At 36.0% G+C, this 13,980-nt stretch overlaps 1 protein-coding gene across 1 annotated transcript in view; it reads left to right on the forward strand.

Moving 5' to 3' along the window:
• Positions 1 to 10,571: 10,571 nt before the first annotated feature.
• Positions 10,572 to 13,980, forward strand: part of LOC113232768 (HIG1 domain family member 1A, mitochondrial-like) — a 21,903-nt gene continuing 18,494 nt past the window's right edge. The window contains exon 1 of the mRNA XM_026467552.1: positions 10,572 to 10,682. Coding sequence (XP_026323337.1) covers positions 10,589 to 10,682 — 94 coding nt within the window. The 5' untranslated portion in view covers positions 10,572 to 10,588. The remainder of the gene's footprint in view (positions 10,683 to 13,980) is intronic.

A 13,980-nucleotide genomic window follows, 5' to 3' on the forward strand; every position in this document is an offset into this window, starting at 1 on the left:
GTGTGTGTGTGTGTGTGTGTGTGTGTGTGTGTGTGTGTGTGTGTGCGTGCGTGCGTGCGTGCGTGCGTGCGTGCGTGCGTGCGTGCGTGCGTGCGTGCGTGTGTGTGTGTGTGTGTGTGCGTGCGTGCGCGCACGCGCGTGCGTGTGTGTGTAAATGTGGAAATCTTGGTAGTTGTAGCGTTATGCATCGTTCTACTCTTTGCTGAGGTTGTTGGTATTTCGACCAAAATTCAGGAAATTGTAACGGCTGTTTTAAGTCGTTCTGTAAACTTCTTGCTAAATTGGGCGGCAATCCCTTCAGGCGTAGCGCATAATTTTCTTTGAGTTTCGTATTCTCCGAAAGCTCCTTGTTGACATAGGTACAAAACCAGTTTGTTATTTGTTTCACTATAATTTGCAAGTCTTCCTGTTGTAGCGAATCCGAAATCGATAGTCCAATCGTCTCTTTGTTGAATGTCATCATTAGATTGTATTTGTTGACACTCCATTCGTTGTTGTCTATTCGTAGGTACATCTTCATTGGTCGCACTAGTGCTGCCCACCAATCTTTTGTTGCTTTGATACAGTGGTGTGCCTTGTTCGCAAAGTACGTTATTTCGCCTTTCGGGATCCATAATAGCAGCGTTCTACGAGTTTTATTTTGGCGGATGTAAAATTTCCAAGACATGTGAGACACATCGGCAATTTGCTTTATCGTCTTCGGAGAGAATATCTCTAAGTGTTTGGTGATTATTGCCGGGAGATAGATAGCTAAGTAGACAAGTGATTGTAATTTGTATACTTTTATGTTGGTGTTTTCGGATAGTTTCGCCAAATCTTGAATTATATTCCCACGTTTTGTTGGTTGATATGTAGATGATATGATAGTGGAGCCGTCTCGTTCCAGAATGCTTACTGACGACTTTCCAAGGCGATTTGCTAGAGTTAAATAGTCGATATTTCTTTTTGTAAGAATTGAGCAGCCTTCGTCACCGCTACTGTCGCCGATGGCGATGTCTGTTGTTAGCGAGTTCTTCAATTCTTTGCGTGATTATTTCGGGAGAGATAGAACGAATTTGGTTTTCTTCGGCTCCGTTTGCGGCGTTTCAAGGAGTACTTGTACCAGCCCCCGCTTCGGATTCTTTGGAGTCGTAGTCATCGTCGGGCTCGTCCATGTGATCTGCGTTGCGGGTATAGGTGAAATTGGTACATCTTCGTCCTCCTCTTTCCCTGGCAATGGAATCACAACTAGGTCGTCGTCGCTGTAAAGTTTTTCCGGGGCATGTTCTTGGGACATATTACTCTATATTGCTATAATTTCTTCTTCGATTTCACCAAGCGCAGCGTTGGAGATAATATGATACGCGACTTGCGGTTGTTCGTACATAACGAGTACTATACAATCGTTACCTGCCGTGCACCCTTTTTATACGTCCGGCGTTGACTTCACTGCCCTATAGGGACTTGTTTAACGGCCGTCTTTGAAAAGTTTCTCTTTTTAATTGTGTTTGTGTGTATATATTTAATTGTGTTTAACACATTTAAAAATAATATATATATATATATATTATTTTCAATTTGACTGCAAGGAAATAAAACAACATGTCACATTGAATAACACTGCCAAATACTAGTTTCTCACCATTGTATTACATTTATACATAGCACATGGGCAAAGGAATTTAATGCATTTTACTGTGCTGCTATACTTATAAGAAGGCGGCAAACTAACCGGTGTAAATAATGAGTCGTCTGACCACGGTAGATGCAACCGAAGTCAACTGAAGCAACTGGGTGCGACGCCTTCGGCAGATAAAATAGTCTGCCGAAGGTCAGTGCACGACCCTGTGTAAATGCGCCATTACTCTACGAAAACGTGACTTATGAAAAAATGTTACATGTAGCTTTTATATTTGGAGAAAATGCCAACCACTTATTTTGTAATAAATAACTTTAATAATAAACTAATTCATATCTCACGTTAAACCTGTATTATACGTGCAGATGTACAGTCAAGAGCACATCACACTTGACTCTTTGGACTTTTGACTGCTCTTATCTCTATGCTCTTAGCTCATATGAGTGAATTTAAATATTGAATGTCAAGCTTGACGTGCTCTTCACCCGTAGGTACTACAAAGGAACATGAAGATTTGTAAAAATTACTAGTATATAATAAACAGGGACCAAAACAGTATACTTAATGATTTTGTTAGTATATTTAATTTTTGTGAATATACTTAATTACAGACAGGATCTGCTTACTTATTATTTAATTATTACTGCTTGTTTACACAATTTTATTGTTTTTTACTAATAAATATCTCCTTATTTATGTCGAAGTATGAGTACAATTAAAATTGAGTTTCAATTTCTAACCTACTTAAAAATCGAAACTCATTTTTGAATATGTCCTTTTCATTTCACTTTTAAAACATTTGATATTCGTATGTCATTGATAAAGCACTTTAGCACCATATGAGGATGGAAAAAATAAAGGAAAGGCGCTGCCCTATCTACGGTATAAACGTACCTACCTAAACCAAAATTGTACCACACATATGGCGGATTTAGTGCGGGAATACACGTCCGATTTTTCCATCCGAGTCGAATCATAGGAGTATATATGTATATATCGGAGTATAGGTCAAGAGCACGTCAAGCTTGACACTTACGATTTAAATCTAACTCTATGCCGCTGACGATAAGAACGGTCCAAAGTACAAAGTGTCAAGCTTGACATGCTCTTGAATGTACCATAATATAATTGTATGAACACTCAATACACGTCACGTGACGTCATTTATTTGTCCAATTTCCCACACGTAGAAATACTCAAACCCCCAAATGAGTTAGTTTACAACTCCATTCCCCACAAAATCCCAAATAAAATTTGTAATTCCCCACGCATTTTATTAAGTAGCCTAAAATCGCCTTTTCGTATTTCAACCGTAGCCTAAATATCGCGAAGTCACCGAATACTTTTTTAGTCGCCGCGCGACCCCTCCAAGTAGCCTAAATGGCGAACAAATCCCCTTATCTGAGACCACAAATTACTATATACTTGAGACCACTGTTCAGTAACTACAACTTTTGACAGGTGTCAATGTCAAATATGGAAAAATATTTGTTTTTCTTCAAAATCTGTCAAAAATTGAAGTTAGTGAATGAAAACGATGGAGTCAATAAAAAGAGGAAAATGACGGAAGTTTGGAGTGAACTATGTGTGAGACTACCACGCAGAGGTCCCGGGTTCGATTCCCAGGCCGAGAGAAATATTTGTATGGCCTACACTTTTTCTCTCATGAGTTTGGGTGTAATTTGTGGTTGTCTATGTGCGTGTCCATGGCACCCGTTTTCCCCTGTGCAGGGCCATGATTGTGCGTCAAAAAAAAATTAAAAAATAACTAGTAAAATGTTTTTTTTCGCGCTTGTGTATTCATTAAGGTAGATTCACAAATGAACAAATTTTGGCAATATATGTGTATATTGCCAGAATTTGTGCATTGTGAATCCAACTTTAATCTACTTTTTCTAAGCGTTTCCTGAGTTTTCCTTTATTCTCGTCTAATTTACACTAAATAAAACTGCAAAAGATATTTCTAAACGTAGAACATAATAATACATTGGGATAGGGCCTGGCCACTTACATAAACAATATTTAAAAAGTAATTACAACATTTGAAAATGGAACTCTGTGAACACTGTGTGATCAAAACAGACAGGCATGTGACATACCATGAGATTCGGGCATCTTTAGGCATAGGCATGAGTCAAATACAATCAATGCTACACAAACATTTGGGTATGAAAAAGCTGTGCTCTCGGTGGATCCCACACAATTTCACTGAGGCTCAAAAAACGGATCGCGTCACGTCACGTCACGCAATGCCATGCTTACCAGATTCAATGAAGGGGCGTCAAATTTAGTGTGGGACATAGTAACAGGTGACGAAACATGGATTTATAGTTACGATCCCATAACAAAGTAACAATCGAACTTCCTTTTTTTAATAAAACTGGACACGTGGCTACTGTTGCTTTGGAGAATGGTTGTACCGTGAATGTGATTGGTACACGACCATTTATTTGCCGGAAATTATTGACAAACTCATTAAAAATAGCCGTAAACTCCGTATCATCTTGCACCACGATAATGCCAGTTCTCACACGGCCAGACACAAATGAATTTTTGAAAGGTGAACAACGTTGACCTTATGAGCCATCGCGCGTATAGTTCCGACCTGGCACCTTGTGACTTTTATTTATTTCCAAAAATTAAGAACCAGTTACGCAGTCAACGATTTTCATCACCTGAAGAGGCTGCCGAAGAATATGAAAAATATGTTTCAGAGATTGTCATGGAGGAGTGGCATAAATGTTTTCAAAATTAGTTCATTCGTATGAAAAAGTGCATTAACGCCAACGGAGAATATTTTGAAAAACAATTTTATTATTTATTTATTTATTTATTTATTTACTTATATACTTAGAATAATAACGCATAGAATGATAGTTTCATATCAAACGAACTGTCACAAGTGAGGCAAAAACCAAATTCATGTAGGCGTAAGCAACTTGTAACTACGCTCGTCGGCACGCACACAAATATACAAATAATGATGCCATGGAATAACATTTCCCTCAAAAGTGGGGAAATTGTATCTTGCTTAACTCATCATTAAGTTAAAGGTGCCTACAGATTTGCCCGACATTGTCGATCAGGTGCCTACAGATGTGCTCGGTTTTGTCGATGAAAAACGAATATAGCACTTATTTGTAAATCCAAGATGGCGGACACGATTTTTCAAAATATGCTATATGGGTATCCTTTTCGAGGTATTTGGGGATGCTCATTACGAATATGGCACTCATTTCTAAATCCAAGATGGCGGACACGAGTTTTGAAATAAATGCAATATGGGTATCATTTTCGAGGTACTTGGGGATGCTCATGACGAATATGGCACTCATTTCTACATCCAAGATGGCGGGCACGATTTTTCAAAAAAATGCAATATGGGTATCATTTTCGAGGTACTTGGGGGTGCTCATTACGAATATGGCACTCATTTCTAAATCCAAGATGGCGGGCACGATTTTTTCAAAAAAATGCAATATGGGTATCATTTTCGAGGTATTTGGGGATGCTCATTACGAATATGGCACTCATTTCTAAATCCAAGATGGCGGACACGAGTTTTCAAATAAATGCAATATGGGTATCATTTTCGAGGTACTTGGGGGTGCTCATTACGAATATGGCACTCATTTCTAAATCCAAGATGGCGGGCACGATTTTTTCAAAAAAATGCTATGTGGGTATCATTTTCGAGGTATTTGGGGATGCTCAATGTGAATATGGCACTATTTGTAAATCCAAGATGGTGGGCACGATTTTTCAAATAATGGCAAGTTGGGTATCGTTTTCGAGGTATTTGGGGGTGCTCATTACGAATATTGCTTTTGTTTGAACTGTCGTGTTTGCCATCTTGGATTTAGAAATGAGTGCCATATTTGTATTGAACATTCCCAAACATCTCGAAAACGATACCCAACTTGCCATTATTCGAAAAATCGCGCCCGCATCTTGGATTTAGAAATAAGTGCCATATTCGAAACCTAAAACCGAAAATGCCATAAGCAAACATTAAAGAAAATAACTGTTAAAATAGATTAAAAAATCGCTTAAGAATGCTCCCCTTTTAAGAAAATAAAATATTTTAATATAAAATATTTCGCTTGAGTTACGAAAAGAAAGACATAGGTATAATAAGCTATCAAAGTTGTACTGGTGGTGCCAACACTATAGTAGAAACAAATATATAAGTACTGTAAATTTGTTGCAATATGTGCTCCAATTCAAATAAAATTAAAATAAATAATTATTCAATAAAGCATGAACGCAGAGCCGTTAAAAGTATTATAAAATAATTAAGTGTCCCAATCACTTACAGGAGTTAACGAAAACATTTAATGTTTATTCAAGTAAATATTAGTTCAAGATGCGCAAATAAATCTAAATTACAGGCACCACTAAAATTTACGTAATATAATTCTTTTGATACAGAATAGCAAAATGGGGAGAAAAAAAATTCGTTACTTTGCAACACTTTCGTATCTTGTTGCCGCGAAATTATTTTTCTGTTTTAGTGAATATTTACATAAAAATATGAGTTGAAACGCATTACTTACTTGTGGAATGCGATGTTAGTGTCTATTTTATGTTTGTCTGTTGTATTTTTACACCCATTTACCGCACATTTCGTCATTTTTAGCAAAAAATTTTGGAGCTGTTCGCGGTGCAATATGACCTTGAGCACTAACAGCCCGCGCGCTCCTGGGACGCGTTTGGAACCCTCTAACTTGCCTCACTTAGCGTGTGCGGGCTAGGTTTCTATGCGTTATAATTCTAAGCTTATATACATTTTTACATTCGTTTATACGACACTGAAACCCTTGAGGGGTTTAAAAGTGTGTCACGTCTGACAAATTTGACGTTGATAACAAATCTAATACTAAACTAAACACTAAACACTTACATTTACATTTAATACAAAAACATGAAATGACTCTAAAAATAGATAATAAATATTAAACAATATTAATAATAATACACAATTTATACCTAAAAGTAGTTGAAGGTAGATACAAATAACCACCAGCATAAATAAAAGAGACCGAATTCAGAAAGGCGAGAGCGAGCGAGATGGATGTTATTTCACAGTACCATCTTCGATTCTCGCAATCGCCTGCCCCTCACAACACGTTTGGTCGTATACAGGTTGATTTTTTTTTTCTTTCTATAAAAGATCTTTATCCTATTATTAAACTTTGTAGTTTGGAATTGCAGCCTTAAATCTGTAGGTAATTCGTTAAGTAATTTTGGTATGAGTAAATTAGCAAGCCTGGCTCCATAAAAATTAGTATATCTTGGTAAAATATATTTTTCGGAAGTCATAGCACGGGTAATTAATTTATGACTGATTTTATTAAGACTAATATTACTAGAAGCGTTGTTATTATATTGTTTTAGTATTATTAACTCAAATTGTTCGAAAATCGGTAATGTGTTGTAGTGATAGAAGAGTTCGATAGGACTGTTTTTATATTTATTAAGTATGAATGTGGGTGATATAATTTTGAGTAAAATTTCGTTCAAATAGGATTGAAATGTTCTTCCGTATATACTAAGGCCATATGATACCACTGAGTCCACCATAGTTTTATATAGAAGAATGAGTGTAGAAGTAGGCAAGCGATATTTGAGTATCTTAAACTTGGCGTAAAGAGACCTTAACTTGCTGCATACCAGATCGACATGACTTCTCCAATTAAAATACTTGTCGACTGTTAGGCCGACATATTTACATTCGGAAACCACAGGAATAGAGGGACAACTACAGTTAATTACGGGACTATGAAGACACGAATGCAAATGAGCAACTATATTTGGTACTTCTTGCGTTTTGTTGTGAGCAGAGTGAATATGCAGAAGATTGGTTTTATCTGCATTAATTATCAGGCCCATGTCATGAGACCACTTGCTTACGTTATTAAAGTCTGTTTGAAGATTTAGTTGAGCTTCTCTGAGGTCAGCATGGGCAGAAACAATAGCTGTATCGTCTGCAAATTGATACATAGTGCAGGTTTTAACCGCTGTGGCCATATCGTTTACATATATTATATATTCAATTGGACCAAGAATTGAGTCTTGAGCAGTTCCATATTTTACATCTGTTTTATCACTCTCAGTGTCTCCTATTTTTACAAATGTCTGCCTATTTCTATGGTAATCTTGAAGCAAATTTAGTAGCGGTCCTCTGATTCCACATTGTTGCAATTTATCGTGAAGTGTTTTATGTAAAAGGGTATCAAATGCTTTGCTATAGTCAATGAAACCTACTAAGACATGCTTTCTGTTGTTGAGATGCTCATTGATTTCATCGCTAAAGATGTCCAACATTTGGCTTGTACTTTTATTAGGTTGAAAACCAAATTGGTGAGGAGTTATGATATTATTTTTACAAAGATAGTTCTGAATTTGGTCTCCAATGAATTTCTCTAGCAATTTATTTATGCAAGACAAAATAGTGATAGGTCGGTAGTTTGAAAATAGCGCATGTTGTCCCTTTTTGTATATAGGTCGTATCATGCCCACCTTTAGTTTATCTGGATAGATACCTGAAGAGACACTTACATTGATTAAAGTTTTAATGGCAGGTACTATTTCAGTTGCAATCAATTTAACATCTCTACTGCGAATTAAGTCCGCACCAGGAGCTTTGTCTGTGTTTAGCTTCACAATTAATTTATTTACTTCTTTGTCTTTTGCTGTTTTTAGTCTTAAGCTTCTGTCTACAATATTAGGATTACTATTAATATTGAGGAGTGGTATTGTACAGTCAGTTTTAATCCTATCCACACAGCTACTAAATTCATTTGCAAAACTGTTGCCCACTTCATTAAAAGTTAATTGAGGAATATATCTTAATATGTGTTCCTCGATATAACAACGTAATTTACCGGTCATCTCATTAATTAGCTTCCATATTTTGCGTGTATCACCATTGCAACTCACGATTCTGGCTCTTATATTACTCTGCTTAGATTTATAAATTGCCTTATTAGTTTTATTTCGCAATTTATTGTAATTATGCCTATTAATTCATTCCTGACCATTTATAGTATTTTTTCTTATTGTTTCCGGAAACTTATAGTGCGCTGCACGTAAGTATTATGAGCCTACGAAATTATAGTTTTCAAATTTTTCACGAATTTTTTCGGAAAAATTGAAATTATTCGGAAAATTACCCAACTGTATTGTGATTAGTATTGGGTCATGGAAAAATTTCTATTTTGAAAAACACATATTTTTCAGAAAAATAAATATTTTTCCAATATTTTTCTTTTATTTTTCCACATTTAACCTTGACACCTTTCAGAAGTTGAAGATAATGAACGAAAACTATTGGGTCAACAACGGGTAATAGTGGTGTGGTCATTGTGAGTATAGTGTTCTGTGGGTGTGATTATTGGAGGTTATTTCGCAGTTGTGAAATATATTATCTCCTTAACTTATCTAAATTGAATAATCTACGTACGTACAAGCTTACAATGTACCTATTTAAATTTCATTGTAAGTGTAGCTTTTCTACACCCTTAAAGGTATCACATGTATGTACAGGGTCAAGAGCACGTCAAGCTTGACACTATCCAACTCTATGCTGCTTACGATGACGACGGACCTAAGTACATAGTGTCAATAGTTGGAAGTTTAATTTGTTTCTATCATCCATGTGAAATGCAAATAAATGAATATGAATTTAAAATTTCATTTTTCTTTATGTGGCTTTTAGCTAGACAAATTTATTTTATAATTCACGTTAAATAAAACTTCAAACGATATTTATAAACGTAGAACATAATTTGAGACTTCGAAAATAAATATTTCCAGTTTATAAAATTCTTTCAAATATTCGAAAATTTTTCCGGAAAAATTTCCACTATTTGAAATTTTTCGAATAATTATCGAACAGTAATAATTATTGTGAAATTTATTAGCCATCTATGGTCAATTGTACGTATATATGCGATGTTTACACTGTTGCCAGAGTAGGCGGTTTTTCGCCATTTAGGCTACGACTCGGCGATGTTTAGGCTATGTTTGAAATAGGAAAAGGCGATTCTAGGCTTCTTAATAAAATGTCTGGGGAATTACAAATTTTATTGGGGATTTTGTGGGGAATGGAATTGTAAACTAACTCAGGGGTTTACATTGACTTACAAATAAATGGACGACGGGTCTAATACAAAACCACGAAAAAAATGTCCTAAGTCAACCTATTTAAACGTAGTGACATGCAAAGGAATATGAAAAAGCTAAAACATTGAATTTAAATTGTAATGTCATCGCAGTACTGTCTAATTTTGCTTGCTTCGCTGTCAGTCGAACAAACGAAGACTAAAGTGTGAATGACGCTCTGTATACGATTTTAACGCCCTGTAAGTTCGGACACTTTTTAGCGCGGACGCGACGTCCATATAATTATAAGTCAATGGGGGTTTAAGTATTTCTACGTGTGGGGTAATTGGGGAAATAAGAAAGTTCATATTCTCCAATGTCTGGCAGCAGTCTGTTTTTCTTGATTTTTAAGAATTTTGTGGCTTGGGCGAATAACGGCTACTTAACACACATAAATTGGCGAATTAACTTCGCAAAAGTCTGGCAATACTAGTCGCATCTGTCACTGTCAATCAATTCTGTATGCAGTCGACGTGAGAAGCGATGCAATGGGAATTTTAAAAATTATATAATATATTGAAACGTTTATTTCACTTCAAGGTATTTATTAAATCGTGCTATATCTCAAGACGCTAAGTTATAGAATTATAAGTGTCTTAACTAGCTACTATGGTTTTAGCTTTTTGTTTCATATTTGCTACTTACATCTTTCCTAACAATTTGACGACCTTTTGTTTCATTTTTTCCTTATCTAGCGAAATGTGCAATCATAAAATCAATCTTTTTAAAATTGAAATTTAGTACAACTGTGCAGTCAGGAACATTTAAAGTTTTTTTTCTATTGCAGACTTCCACTGTTTGAAGATGGCAGACCCACGTCCAATATTCGAATATAATGAAGAATCTCAAGCAGACAAGTTTGCCAGGAAATCCAAAGATTCGCCGTTCATGATAGTAGGTAAGCAACATTTATAGTGAGACATATTTGTAAAATGAAACACTAGGATTGACCCATAGCACATTAGTATTTTAGGAGAATACACTTTGGCCACATTTGCGCGGAAACAGAGCTGAGATAATCTATGCTGATGGCTTAGAATTGTTAAGATAAATCTGCTCTTTGCTTGCAAAAATACTTAATTTTAGAAATATACCAGTTCAATTATTTTCTTTAATTTCGCCCCTTAGTAAAAAGTTATTAGAGTATGTAATTATATTAAAAAATAATAACAATAATAAAATAAAAAAAATAACAAAAATACTTATTTTTAAAGTTGTTATTTTAAAGTATGATTCTAGACCCCTGACCAAGGCTCGTAGCCAATGACAAAGTTGTTGCTTTTTGTTGCATTGTTGAAGCCTGTACATATTTATAATAGCGGCCCAATATCATCAACATTAATAGAATTTTTCTTCCATATGCAATGTTAGTGAAAGAGTAGTATAAAAAAAATTTTATGTATATTTATGGTGTCACAGTACATTTATAAAAATGTTATTTATTTTAGGGATTTATAAGATATTAAAATTTTTTTTTATTCTACCAATTTGGTACTTGGTGCAACGGGCTGGTATCCGCAACTTGACGACAAAGCACCTATTTTGCGTGTGGTGGGTGCAGGGTCCTACTTGTGCCACCCAAGCTCCTCCAGGAATCTCAGCAGCCTCCTTGGTTTGCTGAAGACTTCGGGGAGCGACCTTGGCACTCCAAGGTACTTTGCCCTTTAGTTGGCCACGCCGGAGCACTGAAGTAGGATGTGCGCAGCCGTTTCCTCCCCTCCATGCACGCTCTGCATAGAGGGCTGTCTGTGATACCTAAATTGAAAAGGTGTTTATTGTATGGACCATGACCCGTTAGGGCAGCAGTTAGAGTGCGAAGCTCTTGCCTTTTAAGTTTAATTAGCATTCGAGATAAACTGGCATTGAGCGTTGGGAGTGCTTCCCTCGCCTGTCTACAAACCGTAAGGGTGGTCCATGTATTATTATGTGAAGATTTTGTACCTTTGTGTATAGTTGTTCTGGACCATTGGCAGGGGAGGGACACTATCGGTTCTGGTCCTACAGCATCCGTTTCCGACCCTTTCCTGGCTAGTTCATCTGCTGCATCATTGCCACTTGAGCCGCTGTGTCCTTTAATCCACTGAAGAGTTACGTGGTTTTGTATACATACCTCCATGAGTCCCAGGTTCGATTCCCGGGCCGGGAGAAATATTTGTATGACATACATTTATTTCACATTATCTTCAAGCAACATTTAATACCTCCACTTACATATTTATTCAACCAGTGCTTTTTAAAAGGAATATTTCCCCATATTTTAAAAAAGGCCCTTATCAGACCGGTCCATAAAAATGGAGATAAGAGTTGCTTTAATAACTATCGCCCCATTGCCATACTACCGTCTATTTCTAAAATCCTAGAAAGACTTATCTATAACAGGCTAATAAAGTACTTCGAAAAGAACAGACTACTGGCACCTACACAATACGGCTTCAGAACTAACAAATCGACTGATGATGCAGTGCATGAGCTAACAGACTACATTGTAAGAAACACAGACTCAAAAAAAAAGTGCTTAGCTATATTCCTAGACCTCGCAAAGGCTTTTGATACAGTCTCAATTCCAATTCTCCTTGAAAAATTATACAGCTTAGGAATAAGAGGACATGCACATAATCTTCTAAGAAGTTATTTAACTGACAGGACTCAACGCGTTAAAATAGGTGACATTGTAAGTGAGGAACTAACCGTCGAATATGGCATCCCGCAAGGCAGCATCGTAGGACCATTGCTTTTCCTCATTTTTATTAATGATTTATGCCTCATCCCCCTACCAAACAATAGTAAAATAGTATCTTATGCTTACGACACTGCTTTATTGTTTAGTGCTGAAAATTGGACTGACACTTTCACATTAGCCCAAGCGGGCTTTGACATTGTCAATAATTGGCTTAAAAAAAACTTACTGACCCTAAATACCGAAGAAACTAAATACATGACGTTTTCCTATAACTCACTCACCCAACCGACTTTAAATTCATGTACAATATTAGCTCATAACTGTTTTGGCTCGCTATCGGAAAGTACTTGTAAATGCCCTCAACTAAGCAGAACAAACACCATTAAATATTTAGGTATAACAATTGATAAGTATTTAAATTTCAAGGCCCATATCGAAAGTCTTACAGCTAGAGCACGAAAATTAATATATATTTTCAAAAAAAGACATGTCGCTAATGAAAAGCTACTGAAAACTGTATATTTATCACTTTGTCAATCACTGTTTGTATACTGCATAACGACTTGGGGAGGCTCCCATAAAAATACTTTACTAAATTTAGAAAGAGCATAAAGAGCCATTCTGAAAGTTAGCACTTTCCGACCTTTTCGCTTTCCCACAGCAGAACTCCTTGCTAAATGTGATGTACTTTCAATACGCCAGCTATTCATACTACCATGGACCAATAACTCAAGAGGACTGCTAATCGTCATACAAGACAGCGTAGCCGGGTATTTAGTACCTATTGGTACACTAGATGTCGCGACGATTACCAAATAGCTATTTTGTAACGTTATTTTACATTGACACATTGATTCTATCAAATCTGCTTCTAGTGATAACAAACACGTCAACTAGATGGCGCTATATTTTACCTCAAAATGGATATGCACCTGGAGTCGTATATAAATACATTGTAAAAAAAAACAATCGCAACTCACAACGTTTCCATCCTCTAAATAATAACTAGAACACTACTTTGTCTATTCTAATGCCATTTAGACATATTGATAGTTTAGCTTAAAATTATTCATATTTCAATGTTACTGGGTGTAAGAAGCGAGAAAAAACAATGGCTACGGTGATTTTAGGCTGAGAACACCGAACGTGCGAAATAATATTTTTTAATTTTATTTGTAATTCCAAGAAGTATGATATCGCAGATATTGCATTTGTCCCAAAGGGTCATATCGGAACGCCACACAGTGGGCCCAAATTGATAATTCTTGGACATAGGAATAACTTGTAGAGTATCGAGCAAATTTTTTTTATGTGACATATAATAACATTCCTAACAACTTTTATTCTTGTATGATTTCTTGAAAAGTTGATAGATTCAGAGAAAAAAAAATTTTTGTATGGACAAATATACATTTTATTTTTTATCTCAAAATATACGAAAATCTAATGTGCGTGGGTTACTTACAGTATAGTTCCCATCATTTTCTATGTAGAAAAAAATAATCCGTCTGCATGT

This window comes from Hyposmocoma kahamanoa, unplaced genomic scaffold (assembly GCF_003589595.1).
Source record: "Hyposmocoma kahamanoa isolate Upper Pololo Valley unplaced genomic scaffold, ASM358959v1 78, whole genome shotgun sequence".
In the NCBI taxonomy this organism is placed as follows: Eukaryota; Metazoa; Arthropoda; class Insecta; order Lepidoptera; family Cosmopterigidae; genus Hyposmocoma; species Hyposmocoma kahamanoa.